This window comes from Oryzias latipes, chromosome 17 (genome assembly GCF_053564925.1).
Source record: "Oryzias latipes strain Hd-rR chromosome 17, Olatipes_Hd-rR_3.1".
Classification (NCBI taxonomy): domain Eukaryota; kingdom Metazoa; phylum Chordata; class Actinopteri; order Beloniformes; family Adrianichthyidae; genus Oryzias; species Oryzias latipes.
In genome coordinates, this window is record NC_136253.1 from 21,148,031 (window position 1) to 21,167,741 (window position 19,711).

Sequence of the window (19,711 nt, forward strand, 5' to 3'; positions counted from 1 at the left end):
TTAAAACGTCTAAACTGAGTTCAGGTGTGTCTGTTTTTGACCTAATCATAAAGTATTTGCCGAAAGTCTTTACAGCAAAAAAAGGAACTAATTGCTGTTATTTCATAATGTTGATCTCATATCTCTGCAATCCGGGAAATAACTTTGAAATCTGAAATGCAAATAACTCTGTGGACTTTGTCCAGTCTGCTGTTTGAGACAAATGACTAACAGATTTGTTAGTTTAACACAAATCATAAAAGTTAAGCAGAAAATAATGTCATATTACTTTTATATGTCATAATGGAAATAATAATAGTTATTTTTCCTCAAATAAGTACAAACCCAACCAAGGAAATGGTTGCAGGAGCAACAACTAGTGGCTCCTTTTTGGTATATATTAGGTAAAAGATTGACTTGAGCAATATCTGTTGCTATTCTGTTTGTTCATTGTGTATTTACTCTTTCTTCACTTCTTGTCCCTCAGGAAAAATATCCAGCAATCATTAACTGGTCTCGATCAGTAAAAGGTTCTTAGCTGTTCTTCAGTAGTGATTGAAGTCCTGACATGATGAGGTTGAGTTATTCCAGTTTTGCTCTACTGGTTTGGCTTCCAGGAATACTCAATGGTAAGAATTTAAAGGTTTTTTTTGTCTGGTAAGAATCTCAGCCACTTCATGCTGCCCTATGTCCTGCAGACCAACCTTTCTTCAATGTCAGAGTTTGAAACCAAACACATCTAACGTTTGTTTTTGCTCGCTGTGATTTCTTTGACGTTCTTTTTTCTTGTTATTTATTTTTGTTTTTTTGGTCTTTTTTCCAGCGCAGGGAACACCAGAGTTATGCAGTGTTCCCACACTGCTAAATGGTTATTTGGTCCCCATGAAGAACTCTTACCAGCAACATGAAAAGATCACGTATGCCTGTGAGAATGGATACAAACCTGCAGTGGAGGGCTGGTGGGCAGAAAGCGTGTGTAGAAATGGTCAATGGTCTCCTCAGCCACTGTGCATTGGTGAGTATTTTACACATTCAAAAAACGTGTTTTAGAAAGAAAGCTTAGAGAATTTTCCATGGAAATTCTTTGGTGCTTGTTTTTAAGGAAACAACAAGAGAGCAAGAAACGACTAGCAAAAAATCCAATTTGAAAGCAATTGTTTGTGTACCTTATTTGAATGTTTCTTCTGAATATAGTAAGTAGTACAAAAAAGAGGGTGATGAGAGGGTAATGGGAAGCCAGGACAGGAGTAATGTGGTGAGTAGAGGTTGCCTTAGAGCTGATGTTTTGAATCAGTTGAAGGTTATGTAGAGTTTTTTGTGAGTCGAAACAAAAGGAAATTTCAATAGTGGAGATGGGAGGTTTCAAGGCTGTTAACAAGGCAACAGTGGAGTGGGGGCTGAGGCAGGGAGGAATGCTGGGGATGGAAGTAGATAAAAGTACACGAACCGGGTGATGTCATCAACGTGGGCCGAAGGTTGTGACCGAGGGTAAAAAGGTAGATGAGAAAAAGCAGGGGACTCGGGACAGAGCCCTGGGGATTGCCTGTGGTGACAGGTTCTTCGGGGGGACAAGTGAATTGAGTGCTGTCTGAGAAATAAGATTATAACCAGCGAAGAACAGAGGGAAATCAAAGATCTGCTCACGATCAAAGATTTAAGAAAATTTGGCACGCTAAAGGCATTTTATACTGACGCGAAGACATGAAGAAGATTGATCGACAAAGGTCTACAGCCAATCAGGGACAGAATACAATGCAAAATAAAGTAAAAAGTAAGCATGTAAAATTAAATGGATGGATGGATGGATGGATGGATGGATGGATGGATGGATGGATGGATGGATGGATGGATGGATGGATGGATGGATGGATGGATGGATGGATGGATGGATGGATGGATTTTTAAAAAAATACAATTTTACAGGTATAATATTTTTTAGGGATCATGAAAAATCTTTTTCCTGTCAGACAAAAAAAAAAGAAGAACACAGAGGGTTATGATTACCAAATGAAACTAAAACAAATTGTTGCTCATTTGCTTCTTTCTTAAAGTAATCACATGTTCAAATGTTATTGTTTGCTGCTGGGACCTCTGTGCTGCACGAGTTATGGTGATTATTAACTAAACCTTTTACATCAAAAGGTTTGAAACTTTTTTTCTCAACTTTTGAATGTTTTTCCCAACTGACATGAAATCTGAAGTCTGAGATCTTTCTAAATCTGGAAAGAATCTGTCTATTTTTATTTCTTTCTCTTCAGAGAATTCAGCCTGTACCCCGCCCATCATAACCAATGTAAAATTCAAAGAGGATTCAAAGTCTTGGTATAAGAATGGTAGTAAAAAATGGGTAACCTGCAACGAAGGGTATAGCACCAAAAACTTTCACGCCACAGCTCTTTGTGTCAATGGAAACTGGACAAATGTGCCTGTATGTGAGAGTAAGTCTTGTTGATTACACCGTTTCATAAGTCTGGAAGACATCTTGTTCTGTTGTTATTTGGGAATGTCATCACCAGAGAGCAAAGACGCATGCACAGAGCCACCTCAAATTGCCTACGCAGTCATTATTAACAAGGAACACCAGGAGGTGTTTCCTGGGGACAGTGAGGTGACATATCAGTGTAAAGATGACTATGTAACAGAAGAAGGAGCCAAAAATAAGTCCATCTTTTGCATCGCTGGAAACTGGACGGAAAACCCAACATGCAGTAAGGAAATATCCAGAGATTTGCATTGAAGTTGTATTGTAGATTGCAATCTATCAAGGCCTAAGTGTTAGAATTACGGTTACAGACACTTAAGGCTGTTTTACACAGTCACTACGGGCATTTTGTGTATTTTCCACGTATGAAATTTTTACGTTTTTTTGATACATGTGTGATAAATGTAATGCACAAGTGTTTCTTGCGTTTATCATTTGTCGATGTGCGCATATATCCATTGAGTGTTTCGGCTAACGGGTCTTTGCGTGAATTCGGTTTTAAACTGTTATAAATTGAGAATTGCGCTGTGTATTTTATGTAGCTTATACTCATTTATTATGCAAACGTCACACAATTGGGATTTTTGCGAGATGCATACGCAACTTTGTGGCTTTCCATGACCGTTCCATGTATGTTCATGTATGTCTGATGGCCTTTTCACCCATGTACCACTGATGTATAACTTTCATATCAGGCATACAGTGCACATATTACATTAAAATTACATAATTGATGCACGAATATCTAATTAATTGCATATACACAGTGCAAAAATCACGCACTGTTTATGTTCTATGATGATTTAAGTGTTCTTTGTGTGGCTTATTCGTAATTCTTCCATGGTTTTAACGTGGTTCATTTGTGACACATCTGTGAAATTTTTATGTAAAGACCACAACATTTCTCACTTTCTCCCCGTCCATTCACGTATGACCAATTTTCATCTGCAACACGCGCAAAATGTATGTAGTGGCTTTGTGACATGGCCTTAAGCAAGAAATATGGTCAGCAAAAACAGATGTGTGTGTCGCAAAAAGAAAGCCATGACAAATATTTTTTGCTGCATTTCTCATAGTATACTCTCCTGAATCTAAAGATGGAAATACTAAGCCTGCCTTTGTGCCAGGTAAAACAATTGAGTTTTTTTTTCTTACCTTGTAAAAGTTGAACAACTCTAATTCAACATTTCTTATTGTTTTTTACATGATTATTGCTTGATGAATGTCTTTTTTTTTCTTTTTGTAGTTGAAAATTGTGGAGAATTCCCCATCGTTGAAAACGGATTAGTTGAGAAATCTGAAACGTTGGCTTTGAGAGTTAGATGTCAACAATTTTATAAACTTTATGGTCCTGAGAAAGTGGTGTGTTACAACAGCAACAAGTGGTCAGCAATACCCACCTGCAAAGGTAAAAATTACGACCAGACAGTTTAGTCTTCAAACTTTTGTCAAAAAATCCTTACACATTTTTTTCATGTTTTTTTATTGTTGTTTTTACTTTTATGCAGCCAATTACTGTTCTGTGAACACTAATGCCTATTTGGACCTTATACCTGCTGGAGTCAAATTTATGACAAATGGAGAGATAGTTGAACTGGAATGCAAGGATATCTTTCTCTTTACAAACCATCGGGTTGTCTGGTGCAAAAATGGGAAAGCAACAGTATCAAGATGTAAGTATGTTGTTTAGATTCAGACAGTGATTTTTGAAAACAGAGAACAATGGATTTCTAATACAATTTCACCAAAAACCATATAGATTTTGTGTTCAGCTTTACTGCACCAAACATTCAATTTAACAAATGTAGAGAGCTGCTTTTTCTTCTTCTCTGAATTGTGTATGACGGATGAAACCCACAAAAACCTGCTGTTTAGTGGATTTGACTACACCGTCATCATTATCAAATCAAAGTCATATATTTATTTGTACAATATTGATAGAAAAATTCTAATCCTTTGCATTGTTTTTCAAATCCGAGGTCAGTAAAGATGAGACACAAATGCTATGATAAAATTCATGCTCTCCTTTGATTTGACTATATCCAGTTGTGCAAAAAAGTATTTAGTAAGCCACCAATTGGGCAAGTTCTCCCAATTAAAAAAGATGAAAGAGGCCTGTAATTTTCATCATAGGTAAACCTCAACTACGAGAGACAAAATTAGGGTGAAAAATCCAGAAAATCACATTGTCTGATTTTTAAAGAACTTATTTTTAATTGATTGTGGAAAAAATATGTTTGGTCACCTACAAACATGCAAGATTTCTGGCTCTCACATACCTGTAACTACTTCTGTAAGAGGATCCACTGTCCTCCACTCTTTACCTTTATTAATGGCCCCTTTTTGAACTGTTTTTTTTATATAAAAGAGACCTGTCCACAACCTCAAACAGTCATGATCCAAACTCCACTATGGCCAAAACCAAAGAGCTGTCTAAGGACACCAGAAACCAAATTGTTGGCTGCAATTGCTCCCAGCCTGCACCAGGCTGGGAAGAAAAGGTGCTGTTTGGTGTAAAGAAATTAACTGTGGGAGCAATTATTTGGAAATTGAAGACATACAAGGCCAATGATAATCTCCTTCCATCTGGGGCTCCCTGCAAGGCTCCCTGGGGGGTCAAAATGATCACAAGAACGGTGAGCAAAAATCCCAGACCTAGAGAATGACCTACAGAGAGCTGGGACCAAAGTAACAAAGGCTGCCATCAGTAACACAATACGCTGCCAGGGACTCAAATCCTGCAGTGCCAGACGTGTCCTCCTGCTACAGCCAGTACATGTGAAGGCCCGTCTAAAGTTTACTAGAGCATTTGGATGATCCAAGAGGATTGGGAGAGTGTCCTATGGTCAAAAGAAACCAAAACAGAATTTTTTGGTAAGAACTCTAATTGTCGTGTTTGGTGGAGAAAGAATGGTGAGTTGCCTCCAAAGAAGGCCATACCTACTGTAAAGCATGGGGGTAGAAACATCATGCTTTGGGGCTGTTTTTCAGCAAAGGTACCAGGACAACTGATCTATCTAAAGAAAAGAATTAATGGGGCCATGTATCGTCCGATTTGAGTGAAAACATCCTTCCATCGGCAAGGCCATTAAGGATGAAACGTGATGGATCTTTAAGCAGGACAACAATCCCAAACACACTGCCTGGGTAACAAAGGAGTGGCTTCGTAAGAACCATTTTAAGGTCCTGGAGTGGCCTAGCCTGTCTCCAGATCTCAACCCCATAGAAAATCTTTGTAGGGGGGTTGAAAGTCAGTGTTGCCCAGCAACAGCCCCAAAACATCACTGCTCTAGAGGAGATCTACATGGAGGAATGGGCCAAAGTTTGGGAAAACCTTGTGAAGATTTAACAAAAACGTTTGACTGCTGTCATTGCCAACAAAGGTTATATAACAGAGTATTGGGTTGAAGTTTTTTTATTGCCCAAATACTTATTTTCTTATTTTTTGTCATTTTGTCTCTAATAGTTGAGGTAATCCTATGAGGATAATTACAGGCCTCGATCATCTTTTAAATGGGAGAACTTTCTCAATTGCTGGCTGACTAATACATTTTTTGCTCCACTGTATATATATGATTCCAATAAATCCTGGAGAAACCCAAATTGATCTGTTTTATTCCTGTAAAGATGACTGATTAAGACTTTTCTTTTTTACTGTATTGATCTCTACAGGTTGTAACCGATGGCAAATAAGCACAGTGAGTATGCTATTTGTTTTTTAAGAAAAACACAATGCATCCATTCCTGGACACAACTCTGCCTTGTCTTTCAAATCAAGTTTTATCTGCTTTGATTTTTAAACTACTCTATCTCTTGAAACTTATTTATTTATTTATTTTTTACCAGGGTTGCTTAGACTGAATGGAAGAGAAGAAGCCAGCGCTTTCAGGGTTTCAGGATGGATAGAAAACACACACAAACATTGTGAAACTTAAATGTCCAACATGTTTGTAGCTTTCTGTCCTGATTTATGAACAATATTTTTGTATTGTTGATCCACAGCAGCAAATCTTAAAAGTCAAACAAATTCAAAGAAGCTGCACTTGCTTCAATAAAATCCTGATTTGAGGTTTTAATACAGAGCAAACTGAAATGGTTGTTCTTGATTTTCTATTCCTTTTACTCTGTAACTGTTCCTAATTTACAAAAAAATGGGAAATCAAAGAGCCTCAAAAGTTGTTCTGGTCCAAGCGTACCCTGGTCCGGGACCAGGAACTGCACTCTGACCCATCTTTCTCAGTTCGTTTCCAATCCGCCTGAGCTTCAATTCACTCTGAGATTCTTCAGTCTGAATACAATCTGTTCCCGGAGCGCAACAACTGAATCAAAATGACCACGTAATCCAAAATGCAGTCAGAATGTAGCAAATTGTGAACTTGTGTAAACCAATGATTGTTGTGTTATCAATGTTGCAATGTTTAATTTAACAATAATGCCATAACATCACAAAGAAGAGACACACCAACTTATTGAAATATTATTGGATGAATGCAGGCTCAATAAAACAACTTTTAACTTTATGCACATTGCCGTTCACTGTTTTCCCGACATCTATAAGTCATAAACACTTACTTAGATCTCTTCTTCTTGCCAGTAACCGCCCTGCACCATGCCTCCACTGGACCAAAGCAGCAGTAAAATGTGCTGTGTCTGACGTTGATACATGAGTTTACAATTGGTCAACAGAATATAAAGTTTGAATGAGCAATCTCCAAGAAGGACTGCAAAGCGCAGGACTTCCATAATTTCTGTCCATAGTTGCTATGCTGCTATGCTAGTTGCTATGCTTCTCTTCTCTGAGCGACTCACAGTTGGAATACAATGACTGCAAACATTGTTGGGAGACAAAACCTGTCAACCTTACTGTAAAAAAGCATTTATAAGGTGCAGCCCAGCAAGACAGATGCTAATATGTTTGGGTAGTAGTAAACCAGTGTTTGACAAGAGGTTCAACTTGCTCCAGCACTGATCTTATGAAGCATCAGCTGAAGCCGCTTTGAGCAGGGATGCAGGCAGAATTTTTTTTAGTGGTTGCCACTGGATGACCAGAGCAACACAGGGTGGCCAAGGGATATTGTCAGAAGTAAGAGCTCTGTCTCCCTCTCTGGTTACTGGCAGGAGCCACCTCCAGAGTTCTAGCCAAACGACATCTCCCAGCAAACCCCCATCCCACACTTCCAGGATGCCTCACACCTTACTCTAATTCATTCATCAACCACAGAATATGCTGCACTGAGTGACGCTCATTATGAAGCATTGTTTGAGCCACTCTGCCTTCCTTACCGAGTTTTGTATTTGGACCTGATCTTCTGTCTCCTGATCCTGTTTGCCTGCCCCCTGCCCTGACCCTCGCCTGTATTTTGACCACCTTGTCTCTCCTCGGATGAACTTATTGCCTGTTATTGACTCCTGATTTAGCTTTGTGAACTTTTACTTGAGGTACTAAACCTGCTGCATTTGGATCCAGCCATCTGCCTTAACTTGTGACAGATATCATGTCAATTATGCATAACAACAAAAGTTCAAGCAACCTGTGCGGAAAAAGTTTGTGCTAATGCTCAGAAAAGTTCCTGATCTGCAATGTTCCTAAAAAACAGACTATAAATACAATTGTGATCCAAAACAAAAAGTCTATAGTTTAGACCAAAGAACGCTAACTCAGTTGTGGGTTGTTTCTTCCTTAGCCATGGGGACAAAAAGTGCTAACAGCGCCACCTGGAAGCCGAAAGTAAATTACAGCTGTGGAGTTGTGGAACGCTATAGACCAGGGGTGTCAAACTCATTTTCACTGAGGGCCACAACAGCATAGTGGCTGTCCTCAAAGGGGCAGATATAACTTATACATGTAACTAAATGTAATGAAAAATACATGTAACTACTCCTTAATGCTAAATAACTTGTTTATTTATTTACTTATAACTTTTTGAAGTGACAATTACAGTTGCATAGAAAACATGTTTGCTTGTTACTCTAGAATAAATCCTTTTGAATTTGATTCTGTCAGGTTAGGTTATATGGAAAGTGTTTAAGTCCTAATGTATAGTTTCCCAATCCAATATTTCAAGTCCAATTTCCCCTAGATATGAAAAAAATACACACCAATTTTTATTTTTTAAGAAAATAAAAACCTTTATGATCTCGTGGGCCTCATAAAGTGACATGGAGGGCCACATTTGGCCCGCAGGCCTTGAGTTTGACACATGTGCTATAGACAATGGATGGGAGCTTAAGGGATTTTACATAAACACTCCGTGGCTGCTGTAGCCACGACTTGGCGGGCCAAAAGATAACCCTACTTTGGGCACCGCTGGTCTAAATAAACGTTAGTCATTCAAGTTGTGTCTCTGCAACTAAAAAATTACCTTTAAGTTTAGCATAAACCTGCATTTATATATCTAAATACAGATTCTAAACTGAAATTATGTGGAGATTTAATGGTGATAGTTTTATTTTGGATTTAAATTTTAATTAAGTAAAATTCCTGAGAAACAGTTTTGTATGGTATTTGAAAAAGCCTTTTAATTAAAGTTTTTTCTGGATTACTTTAAATGTGACCATTGACCAAAATATTGAAATCAATTGAACAAACATCTGTTAATAATAAATTAACATTTTCAGAGTTTTGTTTAGTACAAGATGCTTTGACAAGTTAGGACAAAAGGATTGGTCAGAAGCAAACGTGTGCCCGGGAAGAGGGGAAAATTGGGTGTGTGGGACGGCGGGGTCGGTTGGGTGTGCACTGCCGCAAGCTCGCACTCCCGCCAAACTGAAATCATGTCAAAACCACTGTATGAGAAATTTCGTACAAGAAATGCTAAACAATGAAGTCACAGCACCATTCTTGAGACCTAGATAGCAAAATGTTGGATTTTAGAAAACAATGTTTTGATGTGTTGCTTCTAAATTCAGTAATTCAATGGCATTAAGACTTTTTACGACCGCGACAACCCTGTTTGAAACCCAAAGACTAGCTAGCTAGAACTGTCCATCACCCTTGTAATTATTTTAAACACATAAAAATGAGCAGAGAACCATAACTTTAATGTTAAACTGACGATATTACTGTCGATTCCATACCGACTGTCTCCATCTTCTGAAAATCCCGCTTCTTGCAAAATGCGCTTAATTTAAAAACAATCTCCTGCCTCCACCCTCCGACTTTATTTAATAATATTCTATCATATTTGGAAAGATTTTGAGTTTTAAAAATAAATAGAATGCTGGACTGTGTTGACAGTACACAAATGTTGATAAAAATAAAATTGTAGAATTATTTTCAGGGGTGGCCACTGAGGTGGCCAGTATTTTTTTTGGCCACCACGTGGGGGCGTGTGTACCTTTGAAGTTTGGCATTTATCATGTGGGAAAGTTTATGTTTTCATATGTTATAGATTTATTCAATGATTTCTAGCTCAGGACACTTAAGCCTATCTGGCATTTCTTTATGGGTTTGTTCTATTCACATGCACATTGGACACTTTGCACATGCAGAGCTTGAACAGCAACTTCTTCAACTCAACCCCTTCAGGACATGGTGAGGTTTCGAACGAGGCCGTTACAGTTTGTAGAACAGAACAGGGACTTTTGTTTTTTTATTTTCCAAATGCACCAATAACGCATAGATTTCATCAATACCAGGGGGGGGGCAAAGACTTGAGATTTTCATAAACACCAAGTCCTAAGGAGGTTTCAAATTATCATAATAACAATTTTTTTGATTGTTTTTGTAATTAAGACTCAGAGCTGCAATAGATAATACATGTGTGAAACATATTTCCAGCAAATAAAAAGTTATATTTATAAAACAGAAAAAAGGGAATAAATAAAGAATAGTAACTTAATTTTTTTTATGTGTATAAATGCTGCATTTGTTTGGGAATTTTTTATCTTGTTTTAAGGATTACATCCTTATTTGCATGAGAAATTCTTTATCGGCATCTACAAGTATATAAAGACTTGTGCCTCTAAGTGTTCCTTAAATTGTTTATCTTTAACTAAAATAAAATCGCAAGAAACAAATGAGCATGCCTCCAACAATACTTAAACATTTTCAGAGATAGGATCTAAACTTCCTGCTTACTTGGGAAGCTGCATGGACACAGGTCTGAGTAAAACAGCTGAGCTAAAGGGAAGAAGAATATAAGTCAGAACAAGAAGTTAGAGGATGTAAACTTTGCTTTCTCATTTCATTTCTTTCTACTTATTTTCCTTCATCTTTATTCACATTTTACTTGTGTTTTTTTCTCCACATCTTTGTTGCTTTGGTGCAACTAGATATTTTTTCTTCCAGATGTCTCTTGTCTCGATGATGAAAATGTTTTAAAAAATCTAAAAAAACACACACCCAGTGGGGTCAATAATGCTGATAAAGGGGAAGATTGATGAAATGTAACATTTTTTGTTTTGTTTTTTTAACTGAAAAGTGAAGGTCAGTGAGCCAATTCAGCGATTTGGGTCAGAAAGACCATAAAAGAAAATAACTGAGTCAAAAGACAGTAAATATGTTGACATATCTGCATTTCATAAAATGTTCTTTTTAAAGTAGCTCCTCATGGAGTATCGTCGATGAGTTACATATTTACTGTTTTTGTTCAGGTACATTCAACAAAACAAAAATGTATTTCTTCAAAATTATCAGCAAGTCAGATCTTTGAAGTTTTTTTCTTGCTTTTTGAAAAAAATTAAGAACGGCAGAGAAAATTGAGTTTTCTGCAACTGTCTACAGAAAAAGTGGACTAAAAACTTTCATGCAATGCATCTCAAAGTGTTACAAATCTACATAATGTTGTAGGTATGTTATATGTTATATTATATGTTGTGAAAACTTAAAGGGTATAAGTTTCTCTTCCCTGCAGGCTAACGCGGAAACGATAAGGAAGAGCTTCTTCCCGCAGGTCATTCGGGCCCTCAACCAGATCACCTAAAACCTGTCCTTCTGGACTCCCACCCCACCCACACAAAACGTCTGAACAGAAAACTGCACTGTTAATCGCTACAAGGCACCATCGCTTTATACGTTTTGAACATTTGACACTTTTGTGACCTCAAATCGCTTAGGCTGTATTGGCATACATGTATTGAAATGTCTCTTTCATACTCAGTCACCTAACTTTTTTTTATACTTACTGTTCTTAGGCCTGTAGCCAACTCTGTCAGCAGTGTTGGGTAAATTCCTTCTAAAAAGTAATTGATTACTTTCGTTACTCTGGATTGAAATTGTAATCAAATTACTTTACTCATTACCTGAAAAAGTAATTCACTACTCAGTACTATACTCTACTTTTTTTCCTCTTATATACAAATTCTAAAGGGAAAAACAGCACAAACTACCAGTACATCCTCTTGTCTTTCATTTAGCTTTATTTTTAAAGCAATGACCTCTTTCAAAGTATGAACCTATTTGAGAGTATAATCCTTTACCCCAATAATGTCTGTCGGACAGCCGTGCAATACATTTTACTTTAAACTATGTTATAAAATACAATTTTTATTTGATTTACGTAAATAATATTTTTCTTTTGAATGTGTTGCTGAAACAGACAATAAATAGCACATCAACAGTAGTCTTACTAGTTATGTATTTCACTTTTTTTATTTTATTTTGTTTTAATATTTACTTTAAATGTATTTTAAATTACATTAATGTATGTATCTATTTATTTCAATTTTAATGTAATTTAATGTAATTTAATTTAATTTAATTTAATTTAATTTAATTTAATTTAATTTAATTTAATTTAATTTAATTTAATTTAATTTAATTTTTGCTGATTTAAGTTCCACAGTTGCCGGGCAACCGGCGGTGGGCGTGACAGTGGCGGCAGCAGAGGGAATGGTGGTGGGCGGGGCTTCACTCCTTCTCAAGTGTGTCTGTCTGAAGGAGCTCGGCGGCGGTGCTCCTCTAACCCCCTGGGAGTCCGACACCACGCAGCCGCGCTATAACCGTAGTTGCTGGACAGTTGAGGGTTTGTCGGTCCGGGGGGGTCAGCTCTGTGCGTCGGTACTCAGCGGAGAAGATGTCTAACGTAAACTGGAAACCTTTTGTTTTCGGCGGGCTGGCCTCTGTGACGGCGGAATGCGGTGAGTGATGGGCGGGGAGGCCCGCCGGCGTGGCTCCTTGCTTTCAGGTTTTTTCTTTTCTTCCTAATTTAAGGTTTGGATTTGCGCGTTCTGTGCTGCAGGTACGTTTCCAATCGACTTAACCAAGACGCGTCTCCAGGTTCAAGGCCAGGTGGGCGACAGAAGGTACCGAGAGATCCGCTACAGAGGCATGCTCCATGCCATCATGAGGATCGGAAAGGAGGAGGGGCCCCGGGCTCTTTATTCAGGGTCAGTGAGTTCGTTTGACATCCTGCATGCATTGTTTCAATGACGTCACTGCTGATCTTCATTATAAAGTTTGCACCAGCTCTAGATTCTCATATCTAGGCCATGTCACCTCATCCTTGCACAAAGCTTTAATTTGAAATGACCAAATTAAGATTTCAAGAAATGTTTTTTTCCATGGGCAGAATTGCTCCTGCCATGCTTCGCCAGGCCTCCTATGGTACCATCAAAATCGGCACATACCAGAGCTTCAAGAGGCTTCTGGTTGACCGGCCGGAGGGTGAGTGTCACCCTGCCCTCCTCATTCTGAATTCATGCTTCTGCCGCAGGCTGTAAAGTTCCGAGCATTCCTCTCTAAAAGCTCCCCTCTTATTTCAGATGAGACCCTGCTGACCAACGTGGCGTGTGGCATTCTCTCCGGAGTCATCTCCTCCTCCATCGCCAACCCCACTGATGTGCTGAAGGTTTGCCAATACGCGTGCCTCTGCTTTTTTGCACTCCGAGCGCGTCTGACAGTTTTCTGAACCTGCCGGGTGGGCTGTGGTGTTCTTCCCCCCGGTGTGTCCTCGCCTCAGGGTGAAGATGTAGACGGGTTTTTTTATAGCTCGCCTGGTGGAGAGAGAGACCCGTCTGTGGATATTTATAGGGGGTCGTACCTTCAAAGCTTAACATAGTGTCCTGTAAATGATATGGGTGCACGGCTGCCGGCGATTATCTGGGCTGCTTTTGCCAAGAATTTTTCCATTATGTTTTATGAGTTGCGGTGATCTCTGTGCACGTGATGTCCTAAGTGTTGACGGATTGACTCATACGGGTTTGGAACATCCTGTTATATGACTTTATAGTCACTAGAGGCAGGAAGTTGAGCTGTTTTTGATCAGCAGTTATGAATGACTGCAACACAAATCTAGATTCACATTAAAATGAACTTACTGTTTCGTCAGATTCGAATGCAAGCTCAGGGAAATGTCATCCAAGGCAGCATGATGGGCAACTTCATCAACATCTACCAGCAGGAGGGAACCAGAGGCCTTTGGAAAGTAGGTCAACCTTTATTTTAATGTATAATGGACTCAAACGGTGTTAATGCCCCCCCCTCTCTGCATCAGGGCGTTTCTCTGACGGCGCAGAGGGCTGCCATTGTGGTCGGCGTTGAACTTCCAGTCTATGACATCACCAAGAAACACCTGATCCTTTCGGGCTACATGGGGGACACTGTGTACACACACTTCTTGTGAGTCTCCATTTCCTATCGAGCTTAAATCCAAGTTGTAATATAAACACAAAAATAGGAGTCCCATCTGTTTTGGGGAGTAACACGAGAAGTTTAACGTGCGCTTCTGCGCTCTGCAGGTCGAGCTTCGTGTGCGGCCTAGCTGGCGCTTTGGCCTCAAATCCAGTAGACGTGGTGCGGACGCGCATGATGAATCAGCGAGGAGGAGCCCTCTACCAGGGGACGCTGGACTGCTTGCTGCAGGTCAGTCACATCTGGAGGTGCAGCATGGCAGAACGGTGGGCCAAAGGGACACAAGTCACAACAACCTGCAAGCTTTCATCTGAAAATGCACATACAATACAAAGGAAAACGTTGGAACATGGCACTACAGTGGAATCATTGAAGGCAAAGAACAGTCTAAACAACAAGAAAAATGTGCTCCAGGAAAGAAAGAATAAAGCTGCGGGAGGGATTGCATGGCCCACAGGTGATACTTGCCCTCGTCACCCCCCTTTACACACACACACCCCTCCCTTATCGTCCTTGATCAGAGCTGCATGTGACAAATTCATTTTATTGAATGAATTTTGAAAACTTTTTTCAAAATGGTGGCTTTTCTGTTGGTTTTATTCCCATAGCAACCATTTTAGTTTTTGGTCGCCTGGGGGTGACAAACAGATCGATGTAACTTTTAGAACAATTGGCAAAAGTGAAATTTTGGGATTTCCTTGACAACAGAGGTTTTTTGTTAACCCTTGCCCGCATTCCTAATATAGTCATTGTTTTGTTCAGCTTGAGCGAAAGATTAATGTAAACAATTTTCACAATATTATGGTAAAAAAAAATATTAGAGCAGCAGGGAAAGCTTCACTTTTGGGAGCTCGCCGTGCTGACGCCGTTCCGAATCTACAAACTTTAAAACCAACAGTTTTTGCCCCAAGAAACTTGATGTTCGAGGAGTTACAACAAGATAGACCAAAAACTCTAAGGCTACGTTCACACTGCAGGGCTTAATGCTCAATTCGGTTTTTTTGAAAAAATCTGATTTGTTTGCTAGACCGTTCACATTTCCAAGTAAATCCGAACTTTTGTGATCTCCAGTGTGACCGTGACACGACCCAAACGAGACCCGCATGCGCAGAAGCCAGAAGAATACAGTGAACAACAGTGAACGATGTCACTTGTTGTTTGCGGAGCAAACGTTAACAATGGATGTCAACAACAGTGTTGTCAAAAGCGGAGCTCTTTTTGTAATATTACATTTATTTTCACGAAGGAGCAGCACAATTACAATCTTCTCATTTTAAGAAGGTAATGGAGTTGGGATCGTCTGTACCCACTGTTGTGGAAAGGAAATGTGCATGTGTTGGGGCCGCGCGCCCGCGTGTGTGTGTGTGTGCAAGCGCGTGCCGCGATAGAGAATAGGGGGGGGCAGTGTGGGCGCGCATTCATGTTGTGTGTTACGGAGGACGGTAATAAAAGAAAGTTTCCCCCAGAATAAATGCTATGGACTCTTTATTAACCCGTTCTGGAGAATCTAAGGATCAGAACAGGGAGGAGGAGGAGGGTCGCCTCGGGTCCCCCGCGCTTCTAAACACGGTCGGAAAGGGGAGAAAGAAAAAAAAGTTATAGCGGTAAAGGTTCAACACCACGCTCTGCCATTTAGCTGGAATTTTTTTCAAAAACCGCCCAGTTGCGATAAGAGCCCTGGAGTTTGGCCTGAAAAGAGCGATAACCCCAAATATTAATCCAATCCGTGACCTCGCTTCCCTTCCACTGACTGGTCTCAGCAGCATCGTCCACCATGGTTGATGTTTACGTTCTCGTTCCCGCCTACTTCAACGCAAAATGATGACGTTTGTTGCGTGTCGATGACGTACGGTTCGGAATCAAGTCGCCCGGCCGGTCAGACGGCGGTCGCAATTGAAAAGAACGGCTACAATTCGGAATCAGGACGGCAAATCCACGGGGCCTGGGTCGCAATTGAAAAGATCGGATCTGTGTCATTCAGACTGTCATGAAAAGATCGGAATTGGGCCGCTTAGGGGCAAAAAATGCGGAATTGGGTCGTTTCAGCCTGCAGTGTGAACGTAGCCTAAGAGGAGTTTAAATTTGTAGACGTTTTGGTCAAATTCAAGAATGGTGGCCACTTCCCAAGGTCAAAGGTCAACAAAACTTGGGTTGTGTTTTTAGATGTAACCTGGTGGTGTCTGTGTAAACATTCCTATAAGATCACTCAAGTACGTTTTCTTTTCTTATATGGTGGGAAAGGTTTTACCACAAAATGGCCACCAAGTCATAGGTCCTGTGGCCATCCCATAATAATTTGAAATGTTTGCCTGAAGGTGCAGTAGGAAAGAATAATCGTGAGGGAAGAAAAAAATCTGCTCCTAGTAATCCATGATTTCTGCAGGACATAATAATACGAAACGCCCTTTTTAAAGAACATAAAATGTAAAAAACAATCCAGTCTTTGCTAACAATGTCATCCAATATTGCTTACATAAATGATATTATGTTAGCTATATTTAGTCAAAGAAATCCTAAAATGTTGTCAATAACTTGCCAGTAAAAAAGCAGAAAATTGCCTTTAATAGTGGTTTCTGTCTGGATCTGTTGCTTTATATTGTCAAGGATTTGTACGTTTAACAGACCTGCTGTAGTCTTTTCAAGTGCAGTTTTTGAAGCAAATGAAGTGATTTTAAGTTTGGCTGTAAACTTTTCTCTCTCTCACAGACGTGGCGCTCTGAGGGGTTCATGGCTCTCTATAAAGGCTTCTTCCCCAACTGGCTGCGTCTGGGACCGTGGAACATCATCGTATCCTTCCCACCTTTTTCATAAACCTTTTCGGAGCTGAGTGGGGTTCTCAAATGCTATTAGGGATTCAGTGTCGCATGGAATTCCAAGTCTTTATTGAATTCTCGGTAATTCTTTTATGTAACTTTTCAGGGCCCTCAAACTCCACCCACTCATAACTCCCAGGAAAGGTCAGTGTAAGGTGAGGAGGGGAGTGAAGGTCACTGTGAATTCTGCGATTTTGAAGCATCACTGCATCCTCTGGTTGACAGATATTTATCATCCAGGCCTGAAGATTTGACGAGATTCCTGACTTGTGACTTTGAGTTCTTTTTCTTTTCCTTGACTCCATCTTCAGTTCTTCCTCACTTACGAGCAGCTGAAGAAGATCGATGTGTGATTATTTATTTTCTTTAAAGCGGCACTGCACGGCGATGAGTGTGATGCTCTAGGAAGATCGGAGAGGACCAAAATCGGGAGCAGCTGGGCAACAGTGGACCCCTGATGGAAACGGAGTCTGGGTCGGCCTGATTCCTGTTTTAGGCTGATTGTGGAGAACGTGGAAGGAACCATGTCACGGGCTGTCGTCGTTCTAGCTGGGCTTTCTATAAGCTTCTTTCCTAAGCATCTGCATCTCAATCATCCACATGTCAACTTAACTGTGACGGTGGATGAACGTAAAATGTAAAGTTTTCGATTGGAACCTGCTTTCAGGCTCCGGGGCTTTTATAAACCTACATTTCTCTCTAAACTGAGTGCCTTAGACTGGGATACATCTGTTTTTGTGAATGTATGGAAGACTGTAGACTGTTACAATGATCATTCCCCTCCCAAAAAGTTTATTAACTTGAAAAAGGAGTCAGAAGGGGACATTTTTAAATTGAAAAATCAATAATAATGCATTTTTTCCTTCTATTTATAGTGAAAAAGCCGTTGTTCCATAGATGGCTGAGACAGCAGGGTTGTTGCAAAGACTGGACGAACAGGTGCATGTTGGTCACAGAAGGGCAATTAAAAACAAAATACAGATTATATTCTGATCAGTGCTTTGCTGCCAAGTCCAAGTTTGCCGTCATGCACTGTGCTTTTGTGAATCTTTTGTTAGGAGTAAAAATGTAAATGTGAGCTTCAGATGCTGCCAAAGTTAAGCCAGAATTTATTTTTGTTATAATGATTTTTTTTTTCAATCTAGCTTGAAGTCTGGCTTTTCAAAATAAAATAAAAGGTACTAAAAGAAGTATATCTGTGTTTTTGCTGTTCACGCACCACAGGGTGGCGCTGTGGAGCCGCACGCACTTCCCTCACATCTCGACCCATTTTGAAACACCAGTGGTGTCTGAAAAGTAGTTTGAAATTCCCGTTGCTCAACTTTGAGGTCACAAATGTGGCACAGTTTTTTTTTTCTCCTTCAAACGCGTTTGCACAACATTCCGCAAACATGAATTTTTCAGGGGGGGGATCTGAGATGCTTTATTTCTGTGGGTAAATTCCCAGTTTTCCCTCATCAGAGATGTTTGAGGAAGCATCGTGAACTCAGGGGAGTGGAGCGGCAAGCGTTGCGGTGAACTCTGAATCCGTTCGGGTCTGTTCCCTTTGTTTTATTTAGGGAGAGCCACCATGAGACTTGTGTGGCAACTGTTATATCTGCTTCATCTAAACCAGTTCTCCCCCCGCTGGAGGGACTTGTGTGGGTGACGACTAACCCCCAAACAATCCCACAAAGTCACAAAGGAGTTGGTCCTAACCCTCATGCTTTCACAGACTTTGCATTAGTGTTAAATGAAAACAGAAGAAAACTCCCCGTCCATTAGGCGGGTTAGGGGGGAAAAAAGGAACATCTGTGCCAGGATTTGGTATTTCAGCCGCTGCCTGGCAGAGTCCTTTCCAAGCTGGACCGGTTTATCCGCAGGGGATTCCAGCAGACATGCTCCATTATCGCTTTTATTTGTTGCCTGGCCCGAGGGCACACGGGAGCTGGCTCTGGTGTTACACGGATCAGAGGAAGCTTTTGTGTCAGAGGGATAAGACACTGTTCTGCTCCAAACAGCCTGCTCCCCATTTTTGGAGCTCTTTCTCTGATGAGAATCCTAGAAAGAACAAAAGTATTGGATGTGCAGATGTCCATGATCCATTTGGAAACGAGAGCTGTGTTCCTCCTGGGCCGCTCTCCGCTGATTGAGGAGACAACAGCAGTCCTATTTTCTTTTTGGGTGTTTCAGCTGAGATGTAAAAGAATAAAACAGTTCAAGCAGGCTTATTAAAAAGTAAATGGCATAAATTCAGCCTTTAAATACACAGACGTGGAGCAGCATAGACATGGACGGATCTCAAGATAATGAAAACTATTTCACCGTGGAAAAAGTTCTGCAGTTCAACTTCAAAACTAACATTTCCAACAACGGAAGTGAATGATGTTAAATATTGTTTTTTTTTCTCCCTAAATTAATATTTATTCTATTTGTCTATTGTGGCGACAGTGGCTCAGGCGGTAGAGCGGGTCGTCCAATGATCGAAGAGTCGGGGGTTTGATCCCCGCTCCCTCTAGCCAACTGTCGTTGTGTCTTTGGGCAAGACACATCACCCTCCTTGCCTCCAGTGCAGCTCAGTGCAGTGTGTGAACGTGCATGTATGTCCCGGTGATGGTCAGAGGGGCCGTAGGTGTGAACTGGCAGCCACGCCTCTGTCAGTTTGCCCCAGGGCAGCTGTGGCCACATTAGTAGTTACCATCACCAAGAATCAATGAGGGGTGAATAAATAATGGACACTGTAAGCACTTTGAGCGTCTGGAAACAGCAGATAAATCCGTTATAGATCCATTATTATTATTATTTACAAGAAGTAACAGATGTAAAAAAATAGCATGAAGAAAGCTGGAGTTGCAACAATATTCCAGTTTAATTTTTCTGGAAATA

General features: G+C 40.2%; 2 protein-coding genes across 2 annotated transcripts; both read left to right on the forward strand.

Moving 5' to 3' along the window:
* Nucleotides 1-447: 447 nt before the first annotated feature.
* On the forward strand, nt 448-6,981 carry LOC101157887 (complement factor H-related protein 1). Its single transcript, XM_004079004.4, has 9 exons — nt 448-608; nt 803-994; nt 2,238-2,417; nt 2,496-2,687; nt 3,538-3,588; nt 3,708-3,869; nt 3,970-4,134; nt 6,134-6,159; nt 6,308-6,981. Exons 1-9 carry the CDS (start codon nt 548-550, stop codon nt 6,320-6,322), a joined length of 1,044 nt encoding a protein of 347 aa, XP_004079052.1. The 5' UTR covers nt 448-547; the 3' UTR covers nt 6,323-6,981.
* Nucleotides 6,982-12,283: 5,302 nt separating this feature from the next.
* On the forward strand, nt 12,284-18,036 carry LOC101158137 (kidney mitochondrial carrier protein 1). Its single transcript, XM_004079005.5, has 9 exons — nt 12,284-12,541; nt 12,643-12,790; nt 12,973-13,067; nt 13,166-13,251; nt 13,732-13,827; nt 13,897-14,021; nt 14,141-14,264; nt 16,740-16,820; nt 17,158-18,036. Exons 1-9 carry the CDS (start codon nt 12,478-12,480, stop codon nt 17,197-17,199), a joined length of 861 nt encoding a protein of 286 aa, XP_004079053.1. The 5' UTR covers nt 12,284-12,477; the 3' UTR covers nt 17,200-18,036.
* The last annotated feature ends 1,675 nt before the right edge of the window (nt 18,037-19,711 follow it).